Genomic DNA, 24007 nt, shown 5'->3' with positions numbered 1-24007 from the left:
ATCAAGATTCCTGCTACACCTGTCCACGCAATTAGCCGCACACGGGCTGGAAATCAGGCTCCATAAAGATCTGGATCTTCATACAACCCCTCATGAAACCCACTTCATCAGTCCCGTCCCCGGCTACCATAGGCGAGACGGAGCCGGAGAACCTGCAGCGTCAAGGACCAGCGAATGGTCGAAAACGACCAGCTGCCCGAGGCACTGCGTTCTATCCACGTAAGCGGGCAAATGCAGCATGCCAAGTGTGTCGTGCTCGCAAGACCAAATGTGACAACCGAAAGCCAAGCTGCTCATATTGCCTAAGTGTTGGTGCAGCTTGCAACCAGACACCCGAGGACTTGTCTAGCTTCGACCCTGCGAGCCTGAAGATCCTCGAGCGGCTAGATGTGCTTGAGAGATTGATGCGACAACAAGGCATCCAGCCGGCAACCTCGTCGGAGTCATCGTCTTTGTTGACTCATCAAAGGCACGGCCCAAGTCGCGTGCCGGCATCCGCCCCTGGCGAATCTAGACTTGAGGACCCTCAGATAAAAGGTCTGTCGAGTAATGTACCTGTCGTTGCCCACTCCGGTCCGAATCCATCTTCTTCGGCATCCACGGGAAATATACCCCTTCTCAGAGCTCTACCCGAATCACCCGATCGGCTACTATGCCTTGATGTCTTTCAGAAGTATCGTTTCAAGACCGGCTTCATTGACAAGGACTCGACTGGGAGCCACTGGACTGAGAGGCGATTACAACAAAGTAATCCTCCCGAGATCAGAGCTCGAGGACAGTTGTTAGATGCCAATGTCAAGGAACGCAGGGGCGTGAATGAGCTATTGGATAGCTTTTTTACGTTCGTACACTGCAAGAATCCAATCTTGAAAGAAGCCCCAACACGTCGGCTTGTACTGTCCAAGGATACGCATGGTGTTGATGAGTCGGCCCAATCATGCCTAGTGTTCCTTGTATGTGCTTTGGGCCATCTCGCAACACCATTTGGCCCAGATACCGAAATTCGGGAGGGTCGTGGGCGCTCAACTGCAGCGATTTATGCTGAGGCAGAGGTCCTATTTTACGAGGCGCAGCGTCGCATGGGGAGTTTGCTCATAAACAATCAACCTGATCACTTGATTGCTCCCCAATGCTTGATACTTTCTGGTCTCTACATGATGTGCATTTTCCGACCATTCCAGGCTTGGCAATTTTTTGTACAGGCCCTGGCAGCTTGCCAGCAATTTGGTTTCTTGCGAAAAATGTACAACAATGAAGAGATGCCATCTATTCAGGAACATGAAATTGATAAGCAAAGCTTTGAGTCCGACTCACAAGAGCAAGCTGTATACTGGACTGCATGGAAATCGGAGCGTGAGTTGCGAAAATGCTTATGCTTACCAGATTTTCCAGCTTCTGGAGACACATCTCGCTTATATCCACCACTTTTTCCAACTCCACCTGAGATCGCCTCGAATGACGCGGTCGATCAACGAAGGGAGCGCTCATCTTGGCTGTTCTACCTAGCCGAGATCTCTTTGCGTCGACTACTTAGCAATGTGTGCGATGAAATACTATCTCTGCACCGTACCAAAAAGGATGAAGCCACTTTCCTGGCTCACCTGGCCACCCTTGTGCCTGAATACGAGCAGCAGGGCCGTCGCTGGGCTGCTAGCTTACCACCAGAGCTATCACTAGACGAGCCTGCTGAAAATGACGATATATGTCGTTTTGTTCTTCGTGGACACTACATTGACTATCGTGAAGTCATCTGTTGGCCTTTTCTAGGCGCTCGACTGAACTACTTCTCTACATTTCCCTCAATTTTCTCATCTCAACCATCACTATCACACCGCATTTCGTCGTCGAATTCTCATCCTGGATCAATCTCTTCGGAAAAATCCTCTGCAACCTTCGATACCCAATCTCCTGAGATTGCTCAATTTTTACCTTCCTCGCCTACCTTTGAACTTGACTCTTCTGCGGCTGTGATGGAGCTGGCGGCAAAATGCCTTGAGATACAAATACGGCGGGTGCACATCAATTATCCCGGCTTCGGGCATCGGCATCATGGCACCTTCCTATTGATCCTGTCTTGCATGCGAAGTGCACTCGTACTACTAGCTGCTTCTCTTACGGGGCTAGCCATGCCCTCAGGCTGGCGGAAAAGCGTCACGTTAACCGTTGAACTGCTCTCTCTTTGGGAGACTGAAATGCCTCAGCTCTCGAACTGGCGAAACTTCATCGTTCTGGCTCTTTCCGAAATTCCAGCGGCAAGTAGTGATCTATGAAACATATACCCATGGATTTCCTAGTTTTAAGACCTAATTATCTCATCACTTGCTGTAATGAAACGACCCAATCTGAAGATATCGATTAGCTATAAGCTTCCAGTAGGGTATGTATCTACACTGGGTTTCTAGATGTCCTAGCGTAGAGCCCACCGATACACAACATGTAGTTATGCTTGAATTCCCTTCTCTTAACGGTGTTTTTAGTGTATTTCAACCCATCTTTCTTGATGGCTACTGGCTCGGGCATTATGGCTTGAACTATTGTTCAAAAGATCGTCATGACATCAATTTTGGAGAGTTACCAGGGTTTGGAACTAAAGGTCTCACTGTGTATATTGGCTACCTTCTGACTGACCATATGGAGCAGCTTTCAGATATTCTGTCTTGGAATACTTTAGGCTGACCTGGCTACTTGTCCTGCCACTCTGCACGATAACTTAACTACAGGAAACATTTAGCCAGAATCACACCACAAGGCTGTCGCTACATTCCGATAAACTCTGCCTTGGATAAAATGGGATGAGTTTAGAGACCTTCAAAGTTCAAGGTAGAGCCAGCCGTGGCCAACGTCCCCACTGTCGCCCAGCCATCGGGGAGTATCGCCCGGGTCAGACTCCTACCGTTACGCAGCCGAGAGCAACGAGTCAAGCAAAGTTTAGTAACACAGCAAGACTACGATCAATTGAATAAAATAGGCTAATCAAACAAGGGTAAATGATAGTTTCAGCCAAGCGATCTCTCGGATTCAAGCTTCATGAGTATAATTAAATGAAGATTGTCTTAATTAGAAAAAAAAAACGTCATACGATCAGCCCTAGTTGCCTGGTGAAATATCCCTCAAGAATTCCTAGACTCTGCACTTGGAAGCTTTCATCGATCATGGAAGCCTTTGGCGATTCACTAATCTATAGGAAAATTCAAAAGATGCATCCTTGATGGGAGAATAGGAGCGGGGTAAACACGAGGCTTGTGTAACCTTTACCCAGGGATCTTCCTTGCAGGAGTCCGTACACGTGCGGGTAGTGAAGCCTAAGCGAACTTTCCCCGAAAGCCTGCCGGCTTATCAGGTCCTGGTAGCCTGAGGCACTAACATTTGGGAATAACCTCATGCCTGGGTATATCATAACAAAGAATGATTTCACGAATAACTAGTTTCTTAATCTTCATCGAAACGTTATAGAGATTTCCTGGACTATTGCTGTCTTTATGGACTTGCTTAGGTTCGGGACCAATGATAGTAGTATGGCATCATCTCATTGAAAATGTCAGTAAAGTTATCTCATTTAGGAATGAAATAATGATAGAGGCAATATCGCGTCTGCTTAAGCCACTCGAGAGAGGTTATGAGAAGCTTCACAAAGTTTTGTCTCCTCTTTTCTCGCATTATCCGGCGTGAGTGTGTCTTTATTTCGACTTTTTCAAGTCGTGTTCAATCTTGTTCCATGTCGTGGATACTTCTGCCCTGTCCTCGGGGGTCAACGCTTGCATTTCTTCGAGTCCCTGTGAAATGCGACCCATTACAATCATGCATTTTTGATGTCTGCCTAGAGAGTCGTTGATATCTCTGAGCATCCCACTCAATGGATATCCCGCAAGACCCCATAGCCCTGATTACAGTTATTTTGTAAGAGTGACGATCGTAGATATATTGCCTTCCCGTACGACATACCTGCTGCTGGTTTGAGAAACAAACCTCCCATTCCTTTCCCGATCCCTTTAAAGAGCCCCTTCGCACCTTCATTCTTGAAGCCATCCCGTGGATGTGCTCCTATACCTGTGATACCGAAGTAAAAGCCGTCTCGGAGCTCCTGCACTTATATCAGAATGACTGGTCCTAAGATAGTGCTGGTATGGATGTTCTTACCTTTCCTGCTGCTGATAAGCCGCTTTGAAGACCTACTACCTGGAGGGTGTCGACCACTGTCGAATCGTGATATAATTTGGGTGCGTTGTGGAAACCTCGGGCCATGCTTAGTGAGAAATCGGCAGGTAACCATATGATGACCTTCATCAGTTTCTTGGACATCTTGCTTCCATGTAACGCAGCTTCGTGCAAAACGGGGAATTTGGGTGGTTTAGAAGGGGGTATAGAGCTGCTCATTGTCTTTGCCTTGTCAAGTTGAAGGCTTCTTTTGCGCTCTATGCTCTGAACTCGAGCTATTTCATTAAGATGGTCTCTATTCTCTTCGTCTCCAGTGTCTTCCTGTGTAATTTCATCTTCTTGGGGCTCTCTAGCTCCCTGTTCATTATTCTCGACTCGTAATTGCCATGTCCCATTTTCGATAGGTGATTCTTCGTTCTCAATGCTGTATTCTGGGGAGGCTTGATCCAGCGAAGAAACTGCAGCCCGACATGCTTCGCGGCGATCAAAATGTTCGTGGGGATGACGTGTTGCGCGGACAGCAGAAGCAAGATCACTCACAATCTCCCTTGGAGCATCTACAAAACTAGTCACGAATTTCGTAAGGGCTCCAAAGAGCACCTGAGCACCAGCAGTAAGTGGGTTGGCAGGGTCCATGAATGTATCATATTCAATAGGACGGTGACTGGAAACAATCAGCACAAAAGCTCTGACGATTTTGGTGACGCTAGTCGGAAAAGGCTTACAGCACGAGCATGTCCGGGCTTATCTTCCCGGATTTCACCAGGACTGTTGCTGCAAGGGCACTCAAGTTGATACTGGTATGTTTGAGATGCCATGCAGCTGGCTTATTAGGGACTATAGAGCACCTGGATCGCTGGAGGTCAAGATTTCGGTAGAAGCTATTCACCGCATGGCGCACGCCAGACTCTTGTTGCATTTTTGTCGCAATCGACTGTGCTCTGTCCAGGATACTTGTCTCCAGCGATTTCCGTATTGCGTCTGAGAGATTCTGACTGTTCAACCGTTTATATGGTATCGGTGATGGTCCTGCTCCGGCCCGTGCAATGATATTTCCCCAAAATTGCTGGTCTCCGAAAAACGGGATAATTATCGTCGGTAGACCTAAGATGAGGCCGGCCGCGGTAGTACCAGCGCCTCCATGATGTATCACGCATGAGACCTGACGAAAGAGCCAATCGTGAGGGCAATTTCCAATCAAAAGAATATTTTCCGGTACTTTGTCGGCCCCCAGGTTCCCCCAACCTTTCGAGACAAGAGCCCGCTGTCCAGTTTTTTTGATCGCTTCAAAAACAGTCTTCGTTAACCTATCAGGATTATCAACTACAATCGACCCAAATCCAACGTATATTGGTTTTGGTCCTGCTTCAAGAAATGAAACGATTTCCCGGGGTGGCGTGAAGTTGCTCTCTGACAAAAGGAAGCCAAAGCCACAGACATCGATGTTATCAGCCCAATCAGGAGGCTTGGGCAGTAACGAAGGAGACCTGGTTCAAAAATCAGAACACGTCTTTGGCGGTCAAGGATAATTTTCTAACCATAGATACGCATGCGGCACATGTAGTCTGTGGAGTATGCTCGAGGCGGTCACTGTGTCTAGAGGTTGGAGTGATAAAGTGTTTTTGCGGAGCGTGTTCAGAATATCTCCCAACCCTTCCCAAACCATCACATCAACAACATTATAGGACATAAAATTTGCGATAGTAGGCTTGCAGTTCTGGGAATGAACATTTGCTAACGGGTGGGGAAACGACTGAGTTGGTGACCAAGGCATCCTGTAATTTATTAGCCATGCGGTAACTTGGCGAGAGGCAACTGAATCTTAGCATATCGGAGGCTCGACTCACGTGAATATAATATGGAGAGGGATTCCTAGTCGTTGTGCACAATGAATATGGGCCAGGCTAGGGGGATTGGCTATAATAGCGTCCGCAACAAAGGACCGTTCTCGAAAATCCAAAGCTTTGCTCCATGGGTCTTCTTTGATATGGTGAAGGTGGGTCCCATCACCCTTTTCAAAGCAAGATCGCCAACATCCATTGAAAATTTGCCTCATCTCACGCCGCCGCTTTTGGATTTCTCCACTGCGTATTGCCTTGAACCCCGGTAACAGGCCTGGGTTTTTTACCATGAAAGCCATCAGTTCCGTCGGATCTCCTCCAATGTTGAAAAATTCCAAGCCACTATCAAGAACAAATTGCCGAAAAGTCAAATGTGTGGCCAATCTGACTCGGTGGCCGTGGGCTTTCAGTTCTCTCCCAAGTGCAACAAACGGTTGAACGTCGCCTCGAGAACCAATTACTTGGATGACGATATTCAAGTGCAGTGGAAAATGCCCATCTCTTGCGAAAGGTTTTTCTGTACTGGCTATCTGTTCGTTGTTTCGACCAGAATATATGTTCGGGGGTTGGATGTGGTTCAATAGCCCTGCGATGCTGGGTTTGTGCGGGTCGATATGGATGTCCACACGGCCATTTCCTAAGACAGGATGTGATTCCGTTAGTACAAGATATGTAAATGTCGCCGGAGAACTATCCACCTAGAACACGAGCGTCATCATCCAGCCCATGCTGGAAGAAAGGAACTCTGTCGTGGCCACCTTTTGATCGCGTTGTATCTGGATATGGCCAATCACGCGAATAAACGAGGGACACTGGTTCAAATGCATGCCCTGCAGGGGTTGGTGCTACAACAGTGGCCATGATTCACAGATATTGAATGGGATGTCTAGAAGAAATGGCGAGATTGACACTGGAGATAAGCGATGGTCAATGTGGGCGAAACTTAGCTCAAGTCCATCATGGAGCAAGGTATTCTACATTCGCGCACTCACCGCTTTCTAGTGATGGCGAACGTAATCATTGCTCACGCGACTCGCGTCTCATTAATGTCTGACAAATTCAGATTCAATAACTAAAAGGCGCTGGTGAATGACGTCATAAACTTGCTCGGCCCAAGGGTAGGTGAAGCTTGAGCTCATATGTGAAAGAGCGATTGGAGAGTCCAGATGCTCGAACATATCCGCGTTATCCGGTCTTTGAGGCTTACCTACATAGTTTTCTGCGGCAGTCGAAGAAATACGGTGTTTTCTGCAAGCCAGAGGATCCTGGCGCGGACCCTAGTCACATTTTGAATGAATTATACAATTAAGCAACTCACTAGCCATGAATCGTGAAAAGAGCTCACCCTTCAACACTACTGCTCCTAGACGCATGTGAGGGCCACGAGGCGTTATAGTACTTAAGCTCCTATGGTTATATAATTGCCATTCAGAGAGGCGCAGAAGGGTCGCTAGGAGAGTGGCGGATCTCTTGGAAGGTAGTAGATTGATAGGTCAGGGATCTGTAAGTAAATAAGATAAATTGCTGTAGACTTTAATTGTAGTTTATATTGGTACTTCTTTACAACAGTCCTATTGGGACGAACGTGGCAGTTCACACTAGTTTTGATGTAATCTCCACGCGCAGAATAGCCTTAGAACTGCTGCCTGCTCCTCGGCAGCTGATCCGAAATATAACCTTGAGTGGGTTAATTTATAGGCTGATTTGGTCGCCTATAGTATTGTGCAACGCGTAGAGCTGTCAAATCACCTGATGATGGGGCTGATATGTCTTACGGGAAGTTCCTGCTTGCCCTTTCGCGAAAATACCTGCGCTGCCCCCTCACAAAATTCCGGGCATTAATCAATACACTGGTAACGTCTCTCGAGTCGCACAGTATTTTCAATTAACTATATTTTCCAATAGACTTTATTCGGAGGAAACATTCTTGTTTTGAACACATAGCTGTGAAGCTTTCTGGCCCGATTACTTTATCCATCTCCTCGATTTCGATAAATTCGCTCTAATTGAGGCTAAGTTCATTGAATTAGCGACCGAAATTAGTCAGATTTAGCTACACGACTCTAAAATTTGAATTAATTAATGAATCAAAATCAGTGGTCAGAATTCATCGTTTGAACATGTCTCTCAAGAAGATCAGCTATTAAGCCCAAGGATCGCACGCTGATATTGGGTAGTTTGTCTCCCACTATTCATGGAACCCTAGACCCGTAATTCTATTCATCCTATCTGAGATCTACTTCTAAAGTTTCCCCACTCCTCATTCAATTAGGTTCTCGATTGATTTAGCCTTCAACAAGTTTTATCGGAATAAAGAGGAAAAACCTGCTTCTATAGCATCCCTACCCATACTCATTTGTGGTGAATTCCAGTATTTCGATTGTGATAAATCTAAGTTGTCAGCCTTGATCAGACAATTTCAGACGGCAAGCTAGCCCAATTCAGGTAGCTATATTCTGGACGCTAATTCTGATTAACATAGGGTATCGATTATGATGAATTCGGGAGCCGATTTCAGTCGTTTCAAACGAGAGATTTAGGCCCATTCAGCTATTAATCGGGTGAATCCAGCTCTTTATTTCCTTGATTTTGTGTTACTTTAATCCGTTAACTCTAATAGTTTGTCAAAACTAATCATCAGAATCCGAGTGACCGCTTAAGGTGGTCAACCGAATCATCAATATAGTTTGGATGGTCAATTTGGTTAGCATTTGAGGTTCTAAATTCAAGATTTCCAATTCCCACTCTACTTATATCACGATAAATTGTCAATCTAGGTTAACTATGGAGACTAATTCTGGCGGGCATAGGGGAATTCAGGTCTAAGGTCAATTTATACGACTTCAAGCATATTCTTTTGACTGAGACATTTTTGCTTCCGTCCGCATTTGCATACTGGTTCTCTCGACGATGAGACTATAGGAACAATTTGGGTAGTGTGCTATCAAGAACCTAGTTATTCGTAGAATCATTCCATCAACTAAATCACGTGAAATTATTTCATTGAGTCCCTGGGTACTAATCCCGCCAAATATTGCGAAAATACACTAGTTATAACTTGGATAATTAACTAACTAATTTGTTTGTTAGCTAGCTCCATCGCAGTGCAATGAATATTGGTAAGTGAAACAAAACACAATCAGATTTTGATGCCGGTGCTTGTTTGATGGGACAAAGTTGCTAACCTAGGGAAGGTAGATAGGACTAGTGTGTTACATTTAATCAAAGTGCCTCGCAGATAGTGACCAGGGGGCCACCAGCATAAAGATGTCTACAATGGTCCGAATGTATTATCGTTGACCTAAATCGGTGTTAACAATCTTATTTGCCATTACAAACAAAGGGATACTAGCAATTTGCCACTCCACTGTTCAGGGTATTGACATTCGGAGGTGAGCAATGGGGTTAATTGGGCTGCTGAAAATAATAACGATAAAATCGACACCGAGCGGGGACTCAGACGAGCTACAAAAACTTAAACGTCACTTGAGCCACTTTTGCAGTAAAATTGCGGAAGTTATCATTGATTCTTTTGCCGATATTGTGAAGCAAAAGCATCACATAATCCAGATAGAGGCCTTTTCAATCCGGCTGGCTTGTTCTGTAAAATCAAAGAGACTTTGTCGGGCTCGGCGATGCCAGACCTAAAACCAAGCGGGTACGTTGAACGGCCTTCCTAAAACGGATAATGGTTGAGTTTACCTCTATTATCCAAAAACAGATAGAAATCGCGTGCTCACATACGATAGACATACTCCTCCCCTACATCTTAGATGAAAAAAAAATCAAATATTAGAAAAGGGGTTGGATTTAAAATACTACCCTGGCGGTCTCTAAATACATATGTTGAGAGTTGATCGTTTGATATCTTGATTGGTGCCTTGGTGATTGTAAGGACTTGGCCAAACTGTAGACTACGACAAACTCAAAATGAAAACAATCAATTGTCATGGAACACCTTATGAGGTAAGCCTCTGGTGTGCTATCTCTTGTCATCGCCTACTTTGCGAATTCATATTGACCTGCATCAGATTGGGAAGGCGCATGGTGTGGGAGGCCAAGAAATGATTCGTCGGAGTATCTTGTTCTACCAGAAGATGTTTGCTCATACTTGCAAAATGGGATGGGACACCGTTCGTGGAATAGCCAAAGACTGGCAAAGTGAACTCGAGCGAAAGTGGCCGAGGTACTCTGATGAGATGCAGGGTAAGTGAGGCGAAATCCCGTCTTGTTACACTGAAGCTCCTGCCTTCCATGTCACTGACATATCTTCAAACCATGAAGGAATCTCGGACGGTGCCGGGTTACCCTTCGTTGATATTTTGGCTCTCAATATTCGCACTGAGATCGCATTTGGAATGTTCAATGATGGATGTACGAGCCTGTATTGGAGAACTGATCGTAATTCTTTTTTGGCCCAAAACTGGGATGTAAGTCATGCTCGGCCTGGAGTGACTGCGCTGTTATGCTGAAGTTCAGAAAGTGGATGGAAGAGCAGAAGCAGAACCTTGTCATTCTTGACATCACCCGAAACGACAGACCTCGAATCAAGATGGTCACCGAAGCCGGCATTATCGGAAAGATTGGACTCAACGAACTGGGTGTCGGCGTGTGTTTAAATGCTATTAAAGTGCCAGGTTGCGATTCTTCGCGCCTTCCAGTTCATCTTGCGCTTCGATCAGTCCTAGATAGTCCATCGGCCGACGAAGCCGTTCGGCGGCTGGAAGAGACTGGATTAGCCGCTTCCGCGCATATTCTCATCGCAGATAAAGGAAAAGCCATCGGACTGGAGTCAACAGCGGAGACAATCAGGCTTATCGAAATGGATGCTGAAAGCCGGATTTTCCACGCAAATCACTTGTTATTGCCACATGATGGCCCCGTGGAAGTTGGCTGGTTGGCCGATTCGCCTTTACGCCAGCAACGCATCCAGAGTCTAGCTACGGGGCTAGGCTCATCCACCGGCAGGCAGCCAGATTTGGCTGACATTACACGCATTTTGGATGACCATGACGGATTTCCGCATTCAATATGCCGATATGAGAAAGGTCCATTGGGAATGGATGCCACGCTGTTCAGCATTGTCATGGAACTTGGGGGTATAACTGCTCGTGTATCCCTGGGAAGACCGTGTCAACCCGAAGAGTTAATAGAACTAGACTTTGAATGATGGCACTGAATATCTCCTAGCTCTATGCGTCGAGTTCTTGGTTTTCTAAAGTATACTAAAGGTCGATGCCCCGTGAGACCTAATGCTAGGAGCTTCAAGTAGGTACACAAGATATTATTTAATAACCTAAGAGTTTATAAGCAAGAAGTGAGATGCACCGATCTTATGGTTCTACTATACTAAAAAATAGCAAGGCATATTTATCATTTTCCAATTCACAGAAAAGATAGTAAAGACTTGATAGTGAAAGTATGGAAGATGACTTTCATGGATAAACAAATCCAAGACGGTCTTAAGGTGACATGAAGCTCAAGGAGGGGGGAGCACAGGTAATTCACAAGAAGCTCTTCCCTTTAAATCTTGCTGATGGTTGCGGCCTCAAGAACAGAGCGCATCCTTCCTCTCATTAATCTAATTATATGCTATCCCGATAGGCTGCCTGAATTTGGATCTCCACGAGCGCCTCCGGTGGGAAGAGGGCATTGACACAAATAGCTGCCCACGCAGGCTTATTCTTTCCAAAGTATTTTCTAGCAATTTCGGCGATCTGCAATTGCTCTTCCCTTGTCAAAACACCAACATGGAAAGACGTGACGTAAAACACTCCCTCCCACAGTTGTCGTGGATCCTTTATGTGCGGAGATGCTGATGCCAAAGCTCTCTCGATGTTGACCATTGATTTCTCGAATTGCTCCGCGTGAGTTCCCCACATTGGGTCGTGGTTATCGGCAATTTGGCCGGAGGTGGCGACAATCCGGGCATTCGCGGGAATAGAAACCGCTGCCGAGATATTGAAAATGCTTCCAAGCTGCTCATAGCCCGGGAAGTCGGATCCAGTGACGACTGGCATGTTGAGGTTTGTGTATGCGAGAAATTGAGGAAGAGGTTGGAGAGTTCCAATAGTCAACTTAAGTTGTGCGTTATTGAATTACTCTGGATTTTTCTGGATTTGCCTTAAATAATATTGAGGTAGTCAAAGACATGGATTTATGGTCGATAAATTATGGCTACATAGAGATGGACTTGGATAGCATGGCCATACTCATTTTGGTAGGTGGATGATATCAATTACAGAGTGAAATATATCCGCCCTATCTTCCTCAAAAAGACACGATATGAGACAGGAGGATTCATGACACATCGTGATACACTCTAAAAGGCATGATCAATCAGCCAGCAACGTGGACCTTGGTTCAAGGCTCAATGCTCGACCATGACAAGTCACGCGCGGTAAAAAAGTATGTTCGCAGGCTATTCCCGATTTGGCATATAAATGAGATGCCGTATCAGGCTCGAGATCTGACCAAGCTTTTCCCCGGTAATTTTTGAAGGTTCGATAAACATTTAGACATGACCAAAAAAACCCCATGTTCTAAGTTTGGTCGTATTTTATGGCGGGTTGAGGCACATATCATTCAACTCTCATTGGCAGGATGGAATCCCTATCAGCAGGCAATTTGCGGGGAGACGCCGAGTTTAATACCATATCAACTACTCATTTATCTGATATTTAAAGTACAGTAATAGTCTATATAGTGAACATGTGCTCTTACCATTCCTATATTCCTACTTTCTGGCTATCATCAAGACTTTTTTTTTTGCTGGGTTGAGTTGCGACCACGATGACCGACTCTACCACCTCCATGTCCAAGCTACCAGAGCGAGTCGACAGCACCGGTGGTAAGGGTGAATATGGTGATACTCTCGGAAATCATGAGCCGAATGAACTCCCTCGACAATTCTCACTTTTTTCCACTCTTGCATTTGGATTCAGCATGACGAACTCCTGGCTCGGTTACTCTGCTACTTTCATTACACCACTATTGTTGGGTGGCAGTCCTACTGTATTTTTCGGTCTGATTGCTGCTTCAATCGCAAGCTGCTTCATCAGTAGGAGCGCCATCTCTGGATCTCGCCATGAGCACCCTCTAACTACATCTTTCCTTCAGCGGCCGGTCTGGCTGAGCTCGCGTCGGCCTATCCCTCCAGCGGCGGACAGTATCATTTTGCGTATATGGTCACCCCTCCGAAATACCGCGCTCTGGTGGCCTTCATTCTTGGATGGTTGAGTGTAGTGGCATGGGCTCTCACCAGCGCCTCCACTGCCCTAGTCTGTGGTGAGTGGCCATTGATCCCGTTGAGATGCTTCTCGCGGTTTATTAATACCTGCTCGCAGCCCAGATGGTCGGAAACCTGGCCGGCATGTATCACCCAAACTACGTCGCAGAGGCCTGGCAGACATGGATGATCTACTCTTTATTGGTCTTGATTGCAACTGCAATTGTCTGTTACCTACCAACAGCGCTCCCTAGAGGCGAGATGGTGATGTTTGTAAGCAGTTTTCTGGGATTTCTCGTTAGCTTCGTCACTGTTTTGGCTATGCGAACAAATGGGCAGTCAGCAAAAGCGGTATTTGTCGACTACCAGAACACAAGTGGTTGGAGCGACGGCACTTCCTTCATCATCGGGCTTGGGACCTGTATGTATGCATATCTGGCCATTGATGGAGCGTGTCATATTGCAGAGGTAATAAACTTCGATCACGAATACTCTCACCCGCTTGCTCACCCAGGTTTAACAGGAACTTCCCAACCCCAGTCGTGATGTCCCTCGTGCTATGGGGCTCACTATGCTAATCGGTATCCTCACCGTCATCCCTTGGACAATTGCATTTCTTTTCTCCATCACGGACACAGATGCTGTCGCCTCATCTTCGATTCCGGTCTATACCATCTATTTGCAAGCCACGCGAAGTCAGTCTGCGGCCACTGTACTCACTGTGTGGATCCTGTTTGTCTACTCCGGTGCCCTGGTCTCATGTATCGTGACGACTGGGCGACTCGCATATGCATTCGCGCGTGACGAAGGCCTTCCATACTCGGGATTCTTCGTCAAGATTCATCCCACGCATCAATCCCCCATCAACGCCACAATTGGCTGTGCTGCCGTGGTAATCATTTACGGATTAATCTATATTGGATCTGCAGCTGCTTTCAATAGCTTCATATCCATGTCCATCTTATCGCTCAACTTGACTTATGCTCTCCCTCAGGCCATTCTCTTGGTGCGAGGGCGAGAGCGCGTTCTACCGAAACGCCCCTTTGCCTTGGGTCGATACCTTGGTCCAATCTGCAACGCCTTTTCGATCCTTTGGGTCCTTTTTATTACGATTATTTTTTGCTTTCCTACCTCGATTCCAACCACAATCGCCAGCATGAACTATGTCAGCGTGATCATAGTTGGTATCTCATTTTTGATCCTTATATCTTGGTGGGCAGGCAAAAGAAAAACATTTTCTGGGCCGGTAAGACTTCCTTGAGTCATCTTAACTAGCGCCTCATTTACTCTGCATTTTTGGTCTTCATAATTCTAATTACATCAGACTATTGAGATACAGGGGCTCGAGGTTGCGCTACGGGATCATGATCTGTCTTCAGGCACGTCAGCGACAAGGGGAAATGGTCGAGATTAAGAAATCGCCTAAGCTTAGTTAGAGCATTAATATCTTGCAGGGATGAATTTAATCCGATGTTGAAGTCCTCTTTTCACATTCCTTTTTGGCCTAGAAGATATGACACAATAATCTGTAGTGACCATGTGCAAATATGACTATCTTTGAGTGCGGTTATACCAGAATTGTGGGCTCTTTCCCCGCAATCCAGCTTTTCATGGGTCCAAAATGAGAACTGTAGTCCATGTACCATAGTGGGCCATACATACGGATTCCAAAGTCTCTTATGTGGCTCTAACAGTTACCTATCGAGAACAGATTGAGCTAGATTGTATGTCACGATAACCTCGGTACCCACCACCCTCCAATTTCTCTCGCTTATCTTTGTACATGATTACCACGTGGCATCTTTGGGGATACTGTATGATTGTGTCCGTTTTGCATTATCGCTTCTTCGATTTCTTAACCTACCGAGCTAGACCCACTCTCTGTCGAGATAGTGGGGCAAGCTCATTTATTTACCGTATTCGGTTAGGATCGGCGCTGTTTCAACCAGAGCCTATAGTTACGAGACTTATCATGGTCGTCCTCTAATCGGGCTGCCGAAACCAAAGCAGAATGTTCAGCATGTAAGCATTCAAACGAAATAAAATCTTGATATGTCTATATTTACCTAAAATAGTTACAATTTGATTCCAGATTTGGTGAATACTTTCTCCACGTTTGTCTATTACGTTGTTGGCCGTTATGCCTCACGTAATACAACCGACAGATGGAAACGGGGCATCCAGAATGGTGTCTGATTGTGTCTACCTAGCTTTTCTAAACTCAGTCAATCAATACCATATGTATAAAGATACTGCTTGAAACACTCATGGGCTAGCTGCCTTAAACTTTCGACCAAAGTCCAAAATCAAGTCTTCGGTGCGAGTGCCAGTTCACAAAGATGGAACTTCACTTGTACTCTGCCATCGCCTTACTCGGCACAATCGCAGCAATTTTCAGGTTTATCCTATATCCCGCCTTCTTCTCTCCTCTGGCCAAAGTACCCAACGCGCACTGGTCTTGCAGTTTCTGTCCTATCTGGATCTTCTGGATGAGATGGTCGAAGCAGGAGAACAGTCGGATATATGAGCTCCATCTAGCCAAGGGTCCTGCCATTCGACTTGCTCCAAACCTGGTCAGTGTAAACTCTTATGAAGATGGGTTGAAAAAAATCTATCATGGGGGCTTCCCAAAACCAGAGTTTTATTTTAACGGGTTCGCTGTATACGGGTATGAAGAATTCGCACTGATGATAGAGAGATGCATCGGCTAATTTCACAAACAGTACCGACAATCTATTCACAATTAAGGATAATCAGACGCATTCTGCGCAAAAGAAAGCTCTGTCAAGCTGTTTTACAAAGTCGACTGTCATGTCATCCCAGACTGCCCGCGGCGCGACACGAGACATCCTGTTCAATCGCGTCCTTCCTTTAATCTACAAAGCCTCCACGGAAGACAAGCCAATTGAGGTGATGGATCTCACCTACTCCTACCTACTAGACACTTTTGTCCAGTGGCAGTTTGGACGGTCTCTGGCTAGTAACACAGTCGAAGACGAGAAGGAAAGGAGATTCTACTTTGATGGCTTCCTTGGCGTGGCTGAATACACCTTCTGGCAATACCACTTCCCTCGCCTGGTCGCCATGGTGCAGAAATTCGGAATTTACATCATTCCCAAGAGTGTCCTATCAGCTTTTGAAGGTGTCGAGAACTGGAATCTGGAGAAATGCGATAAGGCCCAGCAACTCTTAGCAAGTGGGAAGCAGCTTTCAGTGGATGACCAGCCGGTCGCATTCGAACCAGCACTAAAAGGGATGAGTGAGGTCAACGCAAAGCCCAAAATGTACCCTCAGCGACTTCGCTTGGCCAGTGACATGTTCTCTTTGAATTCTGGAGCCTTCGAGACTAGCGGAAACACCTCGACCTATATGCTCTACGAGTTGAGTCGGCACCCCGAATGGCAGACAAAGCTTCGTGAAGAGCTGCTTGGTCTCAACCCACCTTTGAAGCACGTGCCTGGGAAGCTTGTTGAAGCTGGTGACATCACGAACCCTCAGGATATTGACAAATTGCCAATACTTCAAGCCGTTTTCATGGAAACCCTTCGACTTTGGCCCTCGGTGCCGGGTGGTCAGCCCCGGGTAGTGCCTCGACCTTCAACTCTGGGCGGCTACCACAATATCCCTGCCGGAACCACTGTGCAATCGTACGCCTCCGTTCTTCACCGCATGCCCGATATATTTCCGGAGCCTTTGGAATGGAAGCCAGAGAGATGGCTCGATTCATCACCAGAGCAGTTGGCTCTTATGAAGAAATGGTTCTGGGGATTCGGCAGTGGTGGAAGAATGTGTCTCGGAATTCACTTTGCTTATTATTGTAAGGGAGCTGGTCTTGGATACAACTAAACAATGCTAACAGCGATTCTAGCGATCAAATTCTTCTTTGCAAGCGTTTATTCCAATTTTACTACTACCATTCACGACCACGGAGATATGACGGCAAGCGATGGTTATCTTGCAGGTCCAAAAGGTCATCGGTTGGAACTGAAGTTCCATGTTTTGGAATGATCTATGATATACGAGGAGATGATGAGAAGTTACTCATATTGTTAGAAATTGCCAAAGTTATTTTTTTTGATCCTGTTTCCATCATATCGATCGATAGTAAGAACATAGTGCATAAATTGCCTCTGCGATTAAGAATTCATCCACTTCCCTCAACCCGTCAGAGTAACATAAGTTGAAATAAATCTGTCCGAGAGTCATATTTGACTAATTTTAAGCTTTAGATTTGGAATTTCTGCTCGGATACTTCTAGTCACAGGGAGTGGTCTAAACCAGTCTGACTTAGTGAAAAAGGCAGTTAAATTATTCTCTAGCTTGAAATTGAGAATATTGCAATTTATCTGTTGTTTCTCAAGGCACACATTATATAACAGACAAGTCTCGGTTTCAATCAACTCCACCCTCTACCTGGAATCCCTCAATTCTGCCCTCTTTGAACTCCTTAACCATCTGCTCAAATGTACACCACTCCACCCCCTCATGCGAATTGATATATTCAATAAGCCTCTCATGAAGCATAAGTACCTGAGGCTTCCCACTGACCTGAGGATGAATCGATATCGGGAACACAAATGTATCATACTCTTGATAGAGATAATCAAATTGCGCTTTCCAAAGCCTTTCAATAACATCCGGGTCCACGTATCCGTGGGAGGGGCCTTCCGTTAGCTGGAATGGTGGCCAGTCATCTAAATGCCAGTTCGCGGGCACTTCGACAATCTTGCTTGTCTTTAGCTTTCCCATGGGCTTCATCCACTGCTCGGCAGGTTTCGAGAGGTCGGTGGCTACTAGTTCACCTGAGTTGTAGGGAACGTAGTAGAGCTGGGAGTCATGATGCATGAATGAGTGGTCATATTCCTGATTGGTGAATTAGACCTTCATCTTGGATTTCGTGTCATGTTGATGGATTTGCTCACCAGGCCGAACTCTTCTAACAATCTGATACTGCGGCTTGATGTTCTCCAAGACGGTGCAGTCCACCCCTTCGGATGCTTTCCAGTGAGTGCAGTCACCACTTCAATTGATTTTGCGAGCACATCGCGCTCCTGCTGCTCGGTTAACATATCCACGTGCTCGTGGGTGTATCCATGCAGACCACTAAATAATGTCAGTTTACGGTGGCTATTATCGAGTACAGGAACACCCATAGCTGGTTGGAGAAATACTTACATCTCATGCCCGGCATCGCGAATCTTTGCCATTTGACCCGGGAACGACTCGATTGAATGAGCTGGGATGAACCATGAGGTCTTGATGTTGTATTTATCCCATAATTTCAGAAGCCGGTCAATTCCTGCGGTAGCACCGAAGATACCACGCGATATATCGGTGAGATCAGGTATATGGCCGTCTTCAGTGTTGATCCTATTTCATGTTTAGTCTCATATCAAATCCTTAAAAGGAATATCCAGCCTTACCAGCCACTCACCGCATCCACATCGATGCCGTATCCTACAAGTACGCGCTTGACCATATTGTTGATTCGAGTTGGTTGCCAAACTAGATTCCATAGAACTATAGACTTAAATGAACAGGGACTGACCCTATAATCAATCAAGCAGAAGGAGGTAAAAGATAGCGATGTAGATACTAGACTCTGATTGGTCAACTCAGCGACCTTCCTAAAATGGACAAACGATAAGAAGCTCGTCGCCGCGTGTCTAGTGGGGGATAAACCACAACCCCAGATTCACGTTATCAGAAACTTTTTACGTACAATATGATTAGCGGAGATAAAAATTGGTATCAGTCACTATAATAATGAGTTCGGAGCATATTTTTCGATCTCTTTGATTTTCCTTAGTTTTCGTGGTTCCAGTTGGGGGGGGGCAAAAAAGGACCCACTTCTCCATGAATCGAACCCGTGACCTCGCTCTCCCTATATACTTCATCCAGATGCTCCATCGCCATCCCAAAATGCCAACGGACATACTTTGAACGATGAATATCCCCTCTACAGCACTCTAGAAGTCTTGGTTTTTATAATAGAATATAATCTTGATATCAGAGAATATATTAAATAAAAAAGAAAAACAAAAGAAGAAATTGGCGAGCAGGGGGGTTTAGCCTGCTCGCCACTCTCCCCACTTAGGGATGTGCCCGGTCATCCGTGGAGTCGTGCTCGACATCGGATACCTGTCAACATATTTTCCCTTCAATTTTCCTTCACAGGGGCACACCCATTGGTCACCATCGGATTGGTTACCAACTAGGCCATATGAGGGGGGAGAGTACCTGGAATAACTGGAAGTTGGTGATAACCCTTTGGGTGCCGACATTTGGAGTATTAATATTAGCATTATTCCATGCCATGCATAACTCTTTTCTATAGAAAAAGCCTAGCGTACTTAGTGAATGCCCTTAGAGTATTACCCCCTCCTAAGAGAATTGTATATAGAAATTGGATTCCACACCTCCATGTCAATCCAATCCCAAAAAATTACGAGAAGGAAGAGCCCCAGAGTTTCCAGCGATAACCATGACAGCGATATCGCGGCTTTCCCCGCTTTTTCAACGGGAGATAACACCAGCGCCACTCCCAGCAATTCCGATCCAGACGTCTGCGACTTGGTTTCCTTCTTCACTTCCACCATGGCGAACGAGCGATATTTTGGTCGGGCATGCAAAACCTGTCGTCGCCGGGGACGAGGATGTGACCGGCGCATGCCTACGTGCAACACCTGCGAGGCTAGTGGCCAGACATGCGAAGGCTACCAACTCCAGTGGCCGGGTTTAGCCAGCCGCGGTCAATTGGTGGGCAAAAGTATTCCTGTCGCGGAGGCGAAGCGTCGACGAACGCGCAGAGTTCAACGAGCGACCGTTCCAAGTCCACCTCCGCCAACACTCCCACAATCACCCAAAGCCCAAGACCCTGTCAACAATGAGGAGCAGGCCGAGCCCCAGGAATCCCGGTTCAAGGATCTACTCGACCCTCTGCAATTGTTTGCGGACATCGCCGATCTAGCGACACCGTCAGATCCCTTGATGTGGCCCAACGATGTCTCTTTGATGAGCAACCTTTCCGATGACCTTGTTGACCCTCAACTGAATCCCGATCCGGAGTCTCCTTCACAGAACCATTCGGAGCTGTTCGAGGGATCCTTGGCATTACGCCAAATTCTAGGCCCCAGTCTTGACATTCTGGGAATCCCCGATGAACTCAAATTCATCATGCAGTACCGTCAGTCCTACATATCTATTCCACACGGCAAATCTGCTAACCATACACTCCAGATATCTGCGAAGTCGTGCCAAAGTTATGCGTCGACAACCTATCTCCTCAAAATCCATATCGCGAATACATCCTCCCCCTCGCCCACGAGGTTCCATCATTACTGTACGCGTGTGCGGCGCTGGCAGCCTGTCATTTCAACGTACGACTCTCTACTAATCAATTCGAGCGCGAGTTTTTCCGGTTCAAGGGTAAAGCGATGAAGCGATTGCAGGAGGATCTGTACTCGCAGACTCGAGCGAAACATCCCGGGACGCTTGCTACGATACTCATGCTTTGCTTGTGTGATCTTTGTCATGGGGGGATATCGGATTTCCAGTCACATTTCCAGGGGGCGAAGAGGCTTATTGAGCTTCGTCAAGAACGGACGAGTCGTTGTTTTGTGGAGCAATATTTAGCCTGGTAGGTGCACCTAACATGACTTGTTACACTTTCGACTAACGGGCGATTCGTGCTTCAGGCTTGACGTGATGGCTGCTGCTTCGCATTCCCGGCCCACGGTGTTTTCATTACAAGATATCAACACTCTATTGGGGGAATCACAAGATCGGTGGGGTCTAGATGCAATACCTTGTCCATCAGATCAATTCCAAATTGTCTGCGAGATTGTCGCGTTATACAAGAGCCAACTCGATCCCGACAGCCCTTCAATCGAGGCCATGAGTCAAGTACAAGACATCAAGCAACGCCTATTACAACGACCGCCGCATTGCGATAAAGGTCAGAACTGGCTTCATATGACTGAAGCGTACCGTTTTGCGATTATCCTTTATCTGTTACGGTTATTCTCCTGCGACATCGACGAGTTCGAGCTCGATTGGCTGGTCAGCAGTGTACTTTATCATGCAAGGGCTACACCACCCGCTTCTGGATGGTCGGACCAACTATTATGGCCCTTATTCCATGCCGGTCTTGAGTTGAAAGATTCTAGGCGGCAAGAGTGGGTTCGGGAGCGTGCAAGGTGTATGCAGAGCTCTGGGGGATTTGGCAATGTACAAAGCGCACTTGTTTTACTTGAGGGTGCTTGGAAGGGACAACGGCCAGTGAAGTACATTGATCTAATGCTGGGACGGGGAAGTGGAGCTGTACTTTTAATCTGATATATTGGAGATGCTGTACACTACTTTTCAATGATGACAGAGTTATGAAACCTACAGCTTTGCCTGCTGGCTCCGTACCTTGTGGTTCGCAACCATCTCCCTTGCACATCGCATACCGATCAAGTATGCATTGATCTGGGTGTGATTGCTGTTCCGGCAAGTTAGTGAGTGATCCGCAAACAATGTGACTGGAATGAGATGACTTACCAAGTAAGAATAGGGCACACGCTCAAATCCGCCACACGCAGGTTTTTCATGCCCTTGACTCGGAACCGAGAGTCCACCACAGCATTGGGATCGCTAGCCTTGCCCATGCGACAGGTAGCCACGCTGTGGTAACCTTGATCCAAATTCTTCCTAATGAAATCCAACATCACATCATCACTGACCGCGTCAAGGTCTGCCGTTGCGAAATCAATGTTTGGACCATGAACCATTCGCTCAATGGTTCCTCGGTATGCCCCGGTACGAGCAATCTTCAAAGCCATGCGAACAGTTTCGATAGCAATTCGCCGATCGAACGGATGATTCATAAAGTTCGGGTTCACGATTAACTGGTCTCGTGGATTATTGGAACGAATCATAACTGTTCCCTGCGATAGATTGTTTTGCAGCAAGAGCTCGTGGGTCATGTAGCTCTCGCTTGGTCGATCATCCTGAAAGACGGACGGTCCTGATCCGAGCCAAATCTCAGCAGATGGCCTGGTGGGCTCCATCAAGAAGGTTTTCTCCTTGAGACTAAGGTTGGAGAACTCCTCAGATTCGAATAGACGTTGGATTCGAGGGAACGTGAGAGTACCACTTGCTCCAAACATGGCGAGTGGTCCAGTGCGGTCCTTTTCGTATTGTTCCTCAGCTTTAGCAAGTAAGTCCTTGTCGAGGAAGAGCTGGTTGTGGGCGGGGATGGAATTGTTCACTTTGTACTCGCAGGTGATGATGGAATGGTCGAGCATGTTCTGGCCACATCCTAGAAGGAGTCAATAGTCAGGGAATAACACTTTCAGGGCCTTCAAGGTCGGTGACATACCTGGCAAGTCAACTTCTAGTGGAATGTCGAGTCGCTCCAAGTCATCTCTAGGCCCGAGGCCGGAGAGCAAGAGGATTCTAGGAGATCCGAACGTGCCCGCACAGAGAACAGTCTGCTCGCGGCAATAGACATGGACTATCCCACGTCAGTTATAAATTGTGACGGCGATTTCGGAAACTCACCTCGTGCTCCAGTTTGTCTGTCATACAAGTCTACCCCAGTAGCGACTCCGTCCCTGGAGTGCACTCGATCGCACTCTGTATGTGTCACAATAGTCAAATTCCCTAGCAATGCCCGAGTTGACTCTCCCAAGAACGCATTCGCTGCGTAGGATCTCTCTCCATTGCGAACGTTGAATTGGGCCAACCCAACGCCCACTGGGTTCCCCGAGTTGATATCTGGGCACACTGAAATCCCAGTCTCAAGACACGCTTGAACGAAAGTTTCGATTCCAGGGACCATCTCGTCCCCAAATCCGATCTTCAGCGGGCTGTGATGATCATATCAGCATATGTTCAACAAGAGAAACATACACGCAGGCTTACCCTGAAACCCCATGGTCCTCACGTCGTGGTGCAGCAAACTTTTGTAGATGCGCAGGTAACTTTGGGTCGAAATCCTCAAGCTGTTCTTGCCTGTCAATACGTTTCCCCAAATATTCTCCCCCTCGAGGATACAGACATTTTTCATCAGTGGTAATATCCTGTCCCACTTCCACCCATCATCCCCAACAATCTTAGCCCACTCATCATAATCAGCTGCTGGGCCCCGAGCAAGCGCCATATAGTTGACAGCCCTACCTCCAATAGTTAATTTCCATCCTAACATTCCATCAATCAAGAAATACTCACGAACTCCCTCCAATCTGCTTCCCTCTAAGAAATACCAGCTTCCTGGCTTTCAATTGTGGCTGGGGTACGGTTTCCAACTCCCATAATCCCTCCTTGTCCTCTTGGAGTTGCTTGACATATTTGCCCGGCACTAGAACGTCCGGCGCAAGGCCGGAATCTCTGCCAGCTTCTACTAGAAGCACGGAGACATTTGGGATTGATGCAAGTTCTGCTGCAATGACGCATCCAGAGGTACCTCCGCCACATACGATGTAGTCGAATGTTTGGCCGGAAATGGCTGTTGCGCTTGAGGTTCGTTTGGGCTGCATTCTCACAGAAATACTGGATGGTGTTCGGAATAGTTGTGAAACACTTCACCGATGATAAATATTTTAAATATAAGGAGAACTTCTGATGCTTTCGACGTAGATAGATTGCTGGTGCATCGGCTGTTGTATCTCGGCGGATGTCCGTAATAGGAAGTTCGATGAGCAACGAACGTTGTCCGGTCTACAAGCAAGCCTTGGATATCAGGTCACTCAATATTTGACTAAAAGGAGAATCATCAAATGGTCAAATTTAGTGATAG

At 46.5% G+C, this 24007-nt stretch overlaps 9 protein-coding genes across 9 annotated transcripts; 5 read left to right on the top strand and 4 right to left on the bottom strand.

Annotated features, from left to right (window-relative positions):
* Positions 1–92: 92 nt before the first annotated feature.
* Positions 93–2270, top strand: N7496_007994 (Zn(II)2Cys6 transcription factor; the record flags this gene model as incomplete). The annotated part of the gene is made up of 1 exon (XM_056700913.1): positions 93–2270. One exon carries the CDS (start codon positions 93–95, stop codon positions 2268–2270), a length of 2178 nt encoding a protein of 725 aa, XP_056552976.1.
* Positions 2271–3677: 1407 nt separating this feature from the next.
* On the bottom strand, positions 3678–6631 carry N7496_007993 (glycosyltransferase; the record flags this gene model as incomplete). The annotated part of the gene is made up of 6 exons (XM_056700912.1): positions 3678–3880; positions 3943–4081; positions 4138–4819; positions 4881–5642; positions 5694–5930; positions 6003–6631. Coding segments are annotated over 6 exons (2652 nt in total), but the record flags the coding sequence as incomplete, so codon positions are not given.
* A 3295-nt stretch (positions 6632–9926) lies between these two features.
* Positions 9927–11166, top strand: N7496_007992 (AAT-domain-containing protein; the record flags this gene model as incomplete). The annotated part of the gene is made up of 4 exons (XM_056700911.1): positions 9927–9962; positions 10028–10202; positions 10281–10426; positions 10480–11166. 4 exons carry the CDS (start codon positions 9927–9929, stop codon positions 11164–11166), a joined length of 1044 nt encoding a protein of 347 aa, XP_056552974.1.
* Positions 11167–11581: 415 nt separating this feature from the next.
* On the bottom strand, positions 11582–12016 carry N7496_007991 (RidA family protein; the record flags this gene model as incomplete). Its single annotated transcript, XM_056700910.1, has 1 exon — positions 11582–12016. The coding sequence occupies one exon, from the start codon at positions 12014–12016 to the stop codon at positions 11582–11584; it is 435 nt and encodes a 144-aa protein (XP_056552973.1).
* A 772-nt stretch (positions 12017–12788) lies between these two features.
* Positions 12789–14638, top strand: N7496_007990 (putative GABA permease; the record flags this gene model as incomplete). Its single annotated transcript, XM_056700909.1, has 5 exons — positions 12789–13056; positions 13116–13283; positions 13343–13692; positions 13748–14470; positions 14564–14638. The coding sequence occupies 5 exons, from the start codon at positions 12789–12791 to the stop codon at positions 14636–14638; spliced, it is 1584 nt and encodes a 527-aa protein (XP_056552972.1).
* A 925-nt stretch (positions 14639–15563) lies between these two features.
* On the top strand, positions 15564–17232 carry N7496_007989 (cytochrome P450; the record flags this gene model as incomplete). Its single annotated transcript, XM_056700908.1, has 3 exons — positions 15564–15892; positions 15948–17041; positions 17093–17232. 3 exons carry the CDS (start codon positions 15564–15566, stop codon positions 17230–17232), a joined length of 1563 nt encoding a protein of 520 aa, XP_056552971.1.
* A 384-nt stretch (positions 17233–17616) lies between these two features.
* On the bottom strand, positions 17617–18703 carry N7496_007988 (polysaccharide deacetylase family protein; the record flags this gene model as incomplete). Its single annotated transcript, XM_056700907.1, has 4 exons — positions 17617–18087; positions 18147–18327; positions 18400–18594; positions 18648–18703. 4 exons carry the CDS (start codon positions 18701–18703, stop codon positions 17617–17619), a joined length of 903 nt encoding a protein of 300 aa, XP_056552970.1.
* A 944-nt stretch (positions 18704–19647) lies between these two features.
* N7496_007987 (fungal specific transcription factor domain-containing protein) lies at positions 19648–21561 on the top strand (the record flags this gene model as incomplete). Its single annotated transcript, XM_056700906.1, has 3 exons — positions 19648–20410; positions 20464–20863; positions 20922–21561. 3 exons carry the CDS (start codon positions 19648–19650, stop codon positions 21559–21561), a joined length of 1803 nt encoding a protein of 600 aa, XP_056552969.1.
* A 51-nt stretch (positions 21562–21612) lies between these two features.
* Positions 21613–23747, bottom strand: N7496_007986 (GMC family oxidoreductase; the record flags this gene model as incomplete). The annotated part of the gene is made up of 7 exons (XM_056700905.1): positions 21613–21709; positions 21769–22528; positions 22589–22723; positions 22771–23078; positions 23134–23213; positions 23270–23384; positions 23440–23747. The coding sequence occupies 7 exons, from the start codon at positions 23745–23747 to the stop codon at positions 21613–21615; spliced, it is 1803 nt and encodes a 600-aa protein (XP_056552968.1).
* Positions 23748–24007: the final 260 nt, after the last annotated feature.

This window comes from Penicillium cataractarum (assembly GCF_028827025.1).
Source record: "Penicillium cataractarum strain IBT 29864 chromosome Unknown utg000007l, whole genome shotgun sequence".
NCBI lineage: Eukaryota > Fungi > Ascomycota > Eurotiomycetes > Eurotiales > Aspergillaceae > Penicillium > Penicillium cataractarum.
The sequence above is the reverse complement of the archived record's forward strand: the minus strand, read 5'-3'. Positions and strand labels throughout refer to the sequence as shown.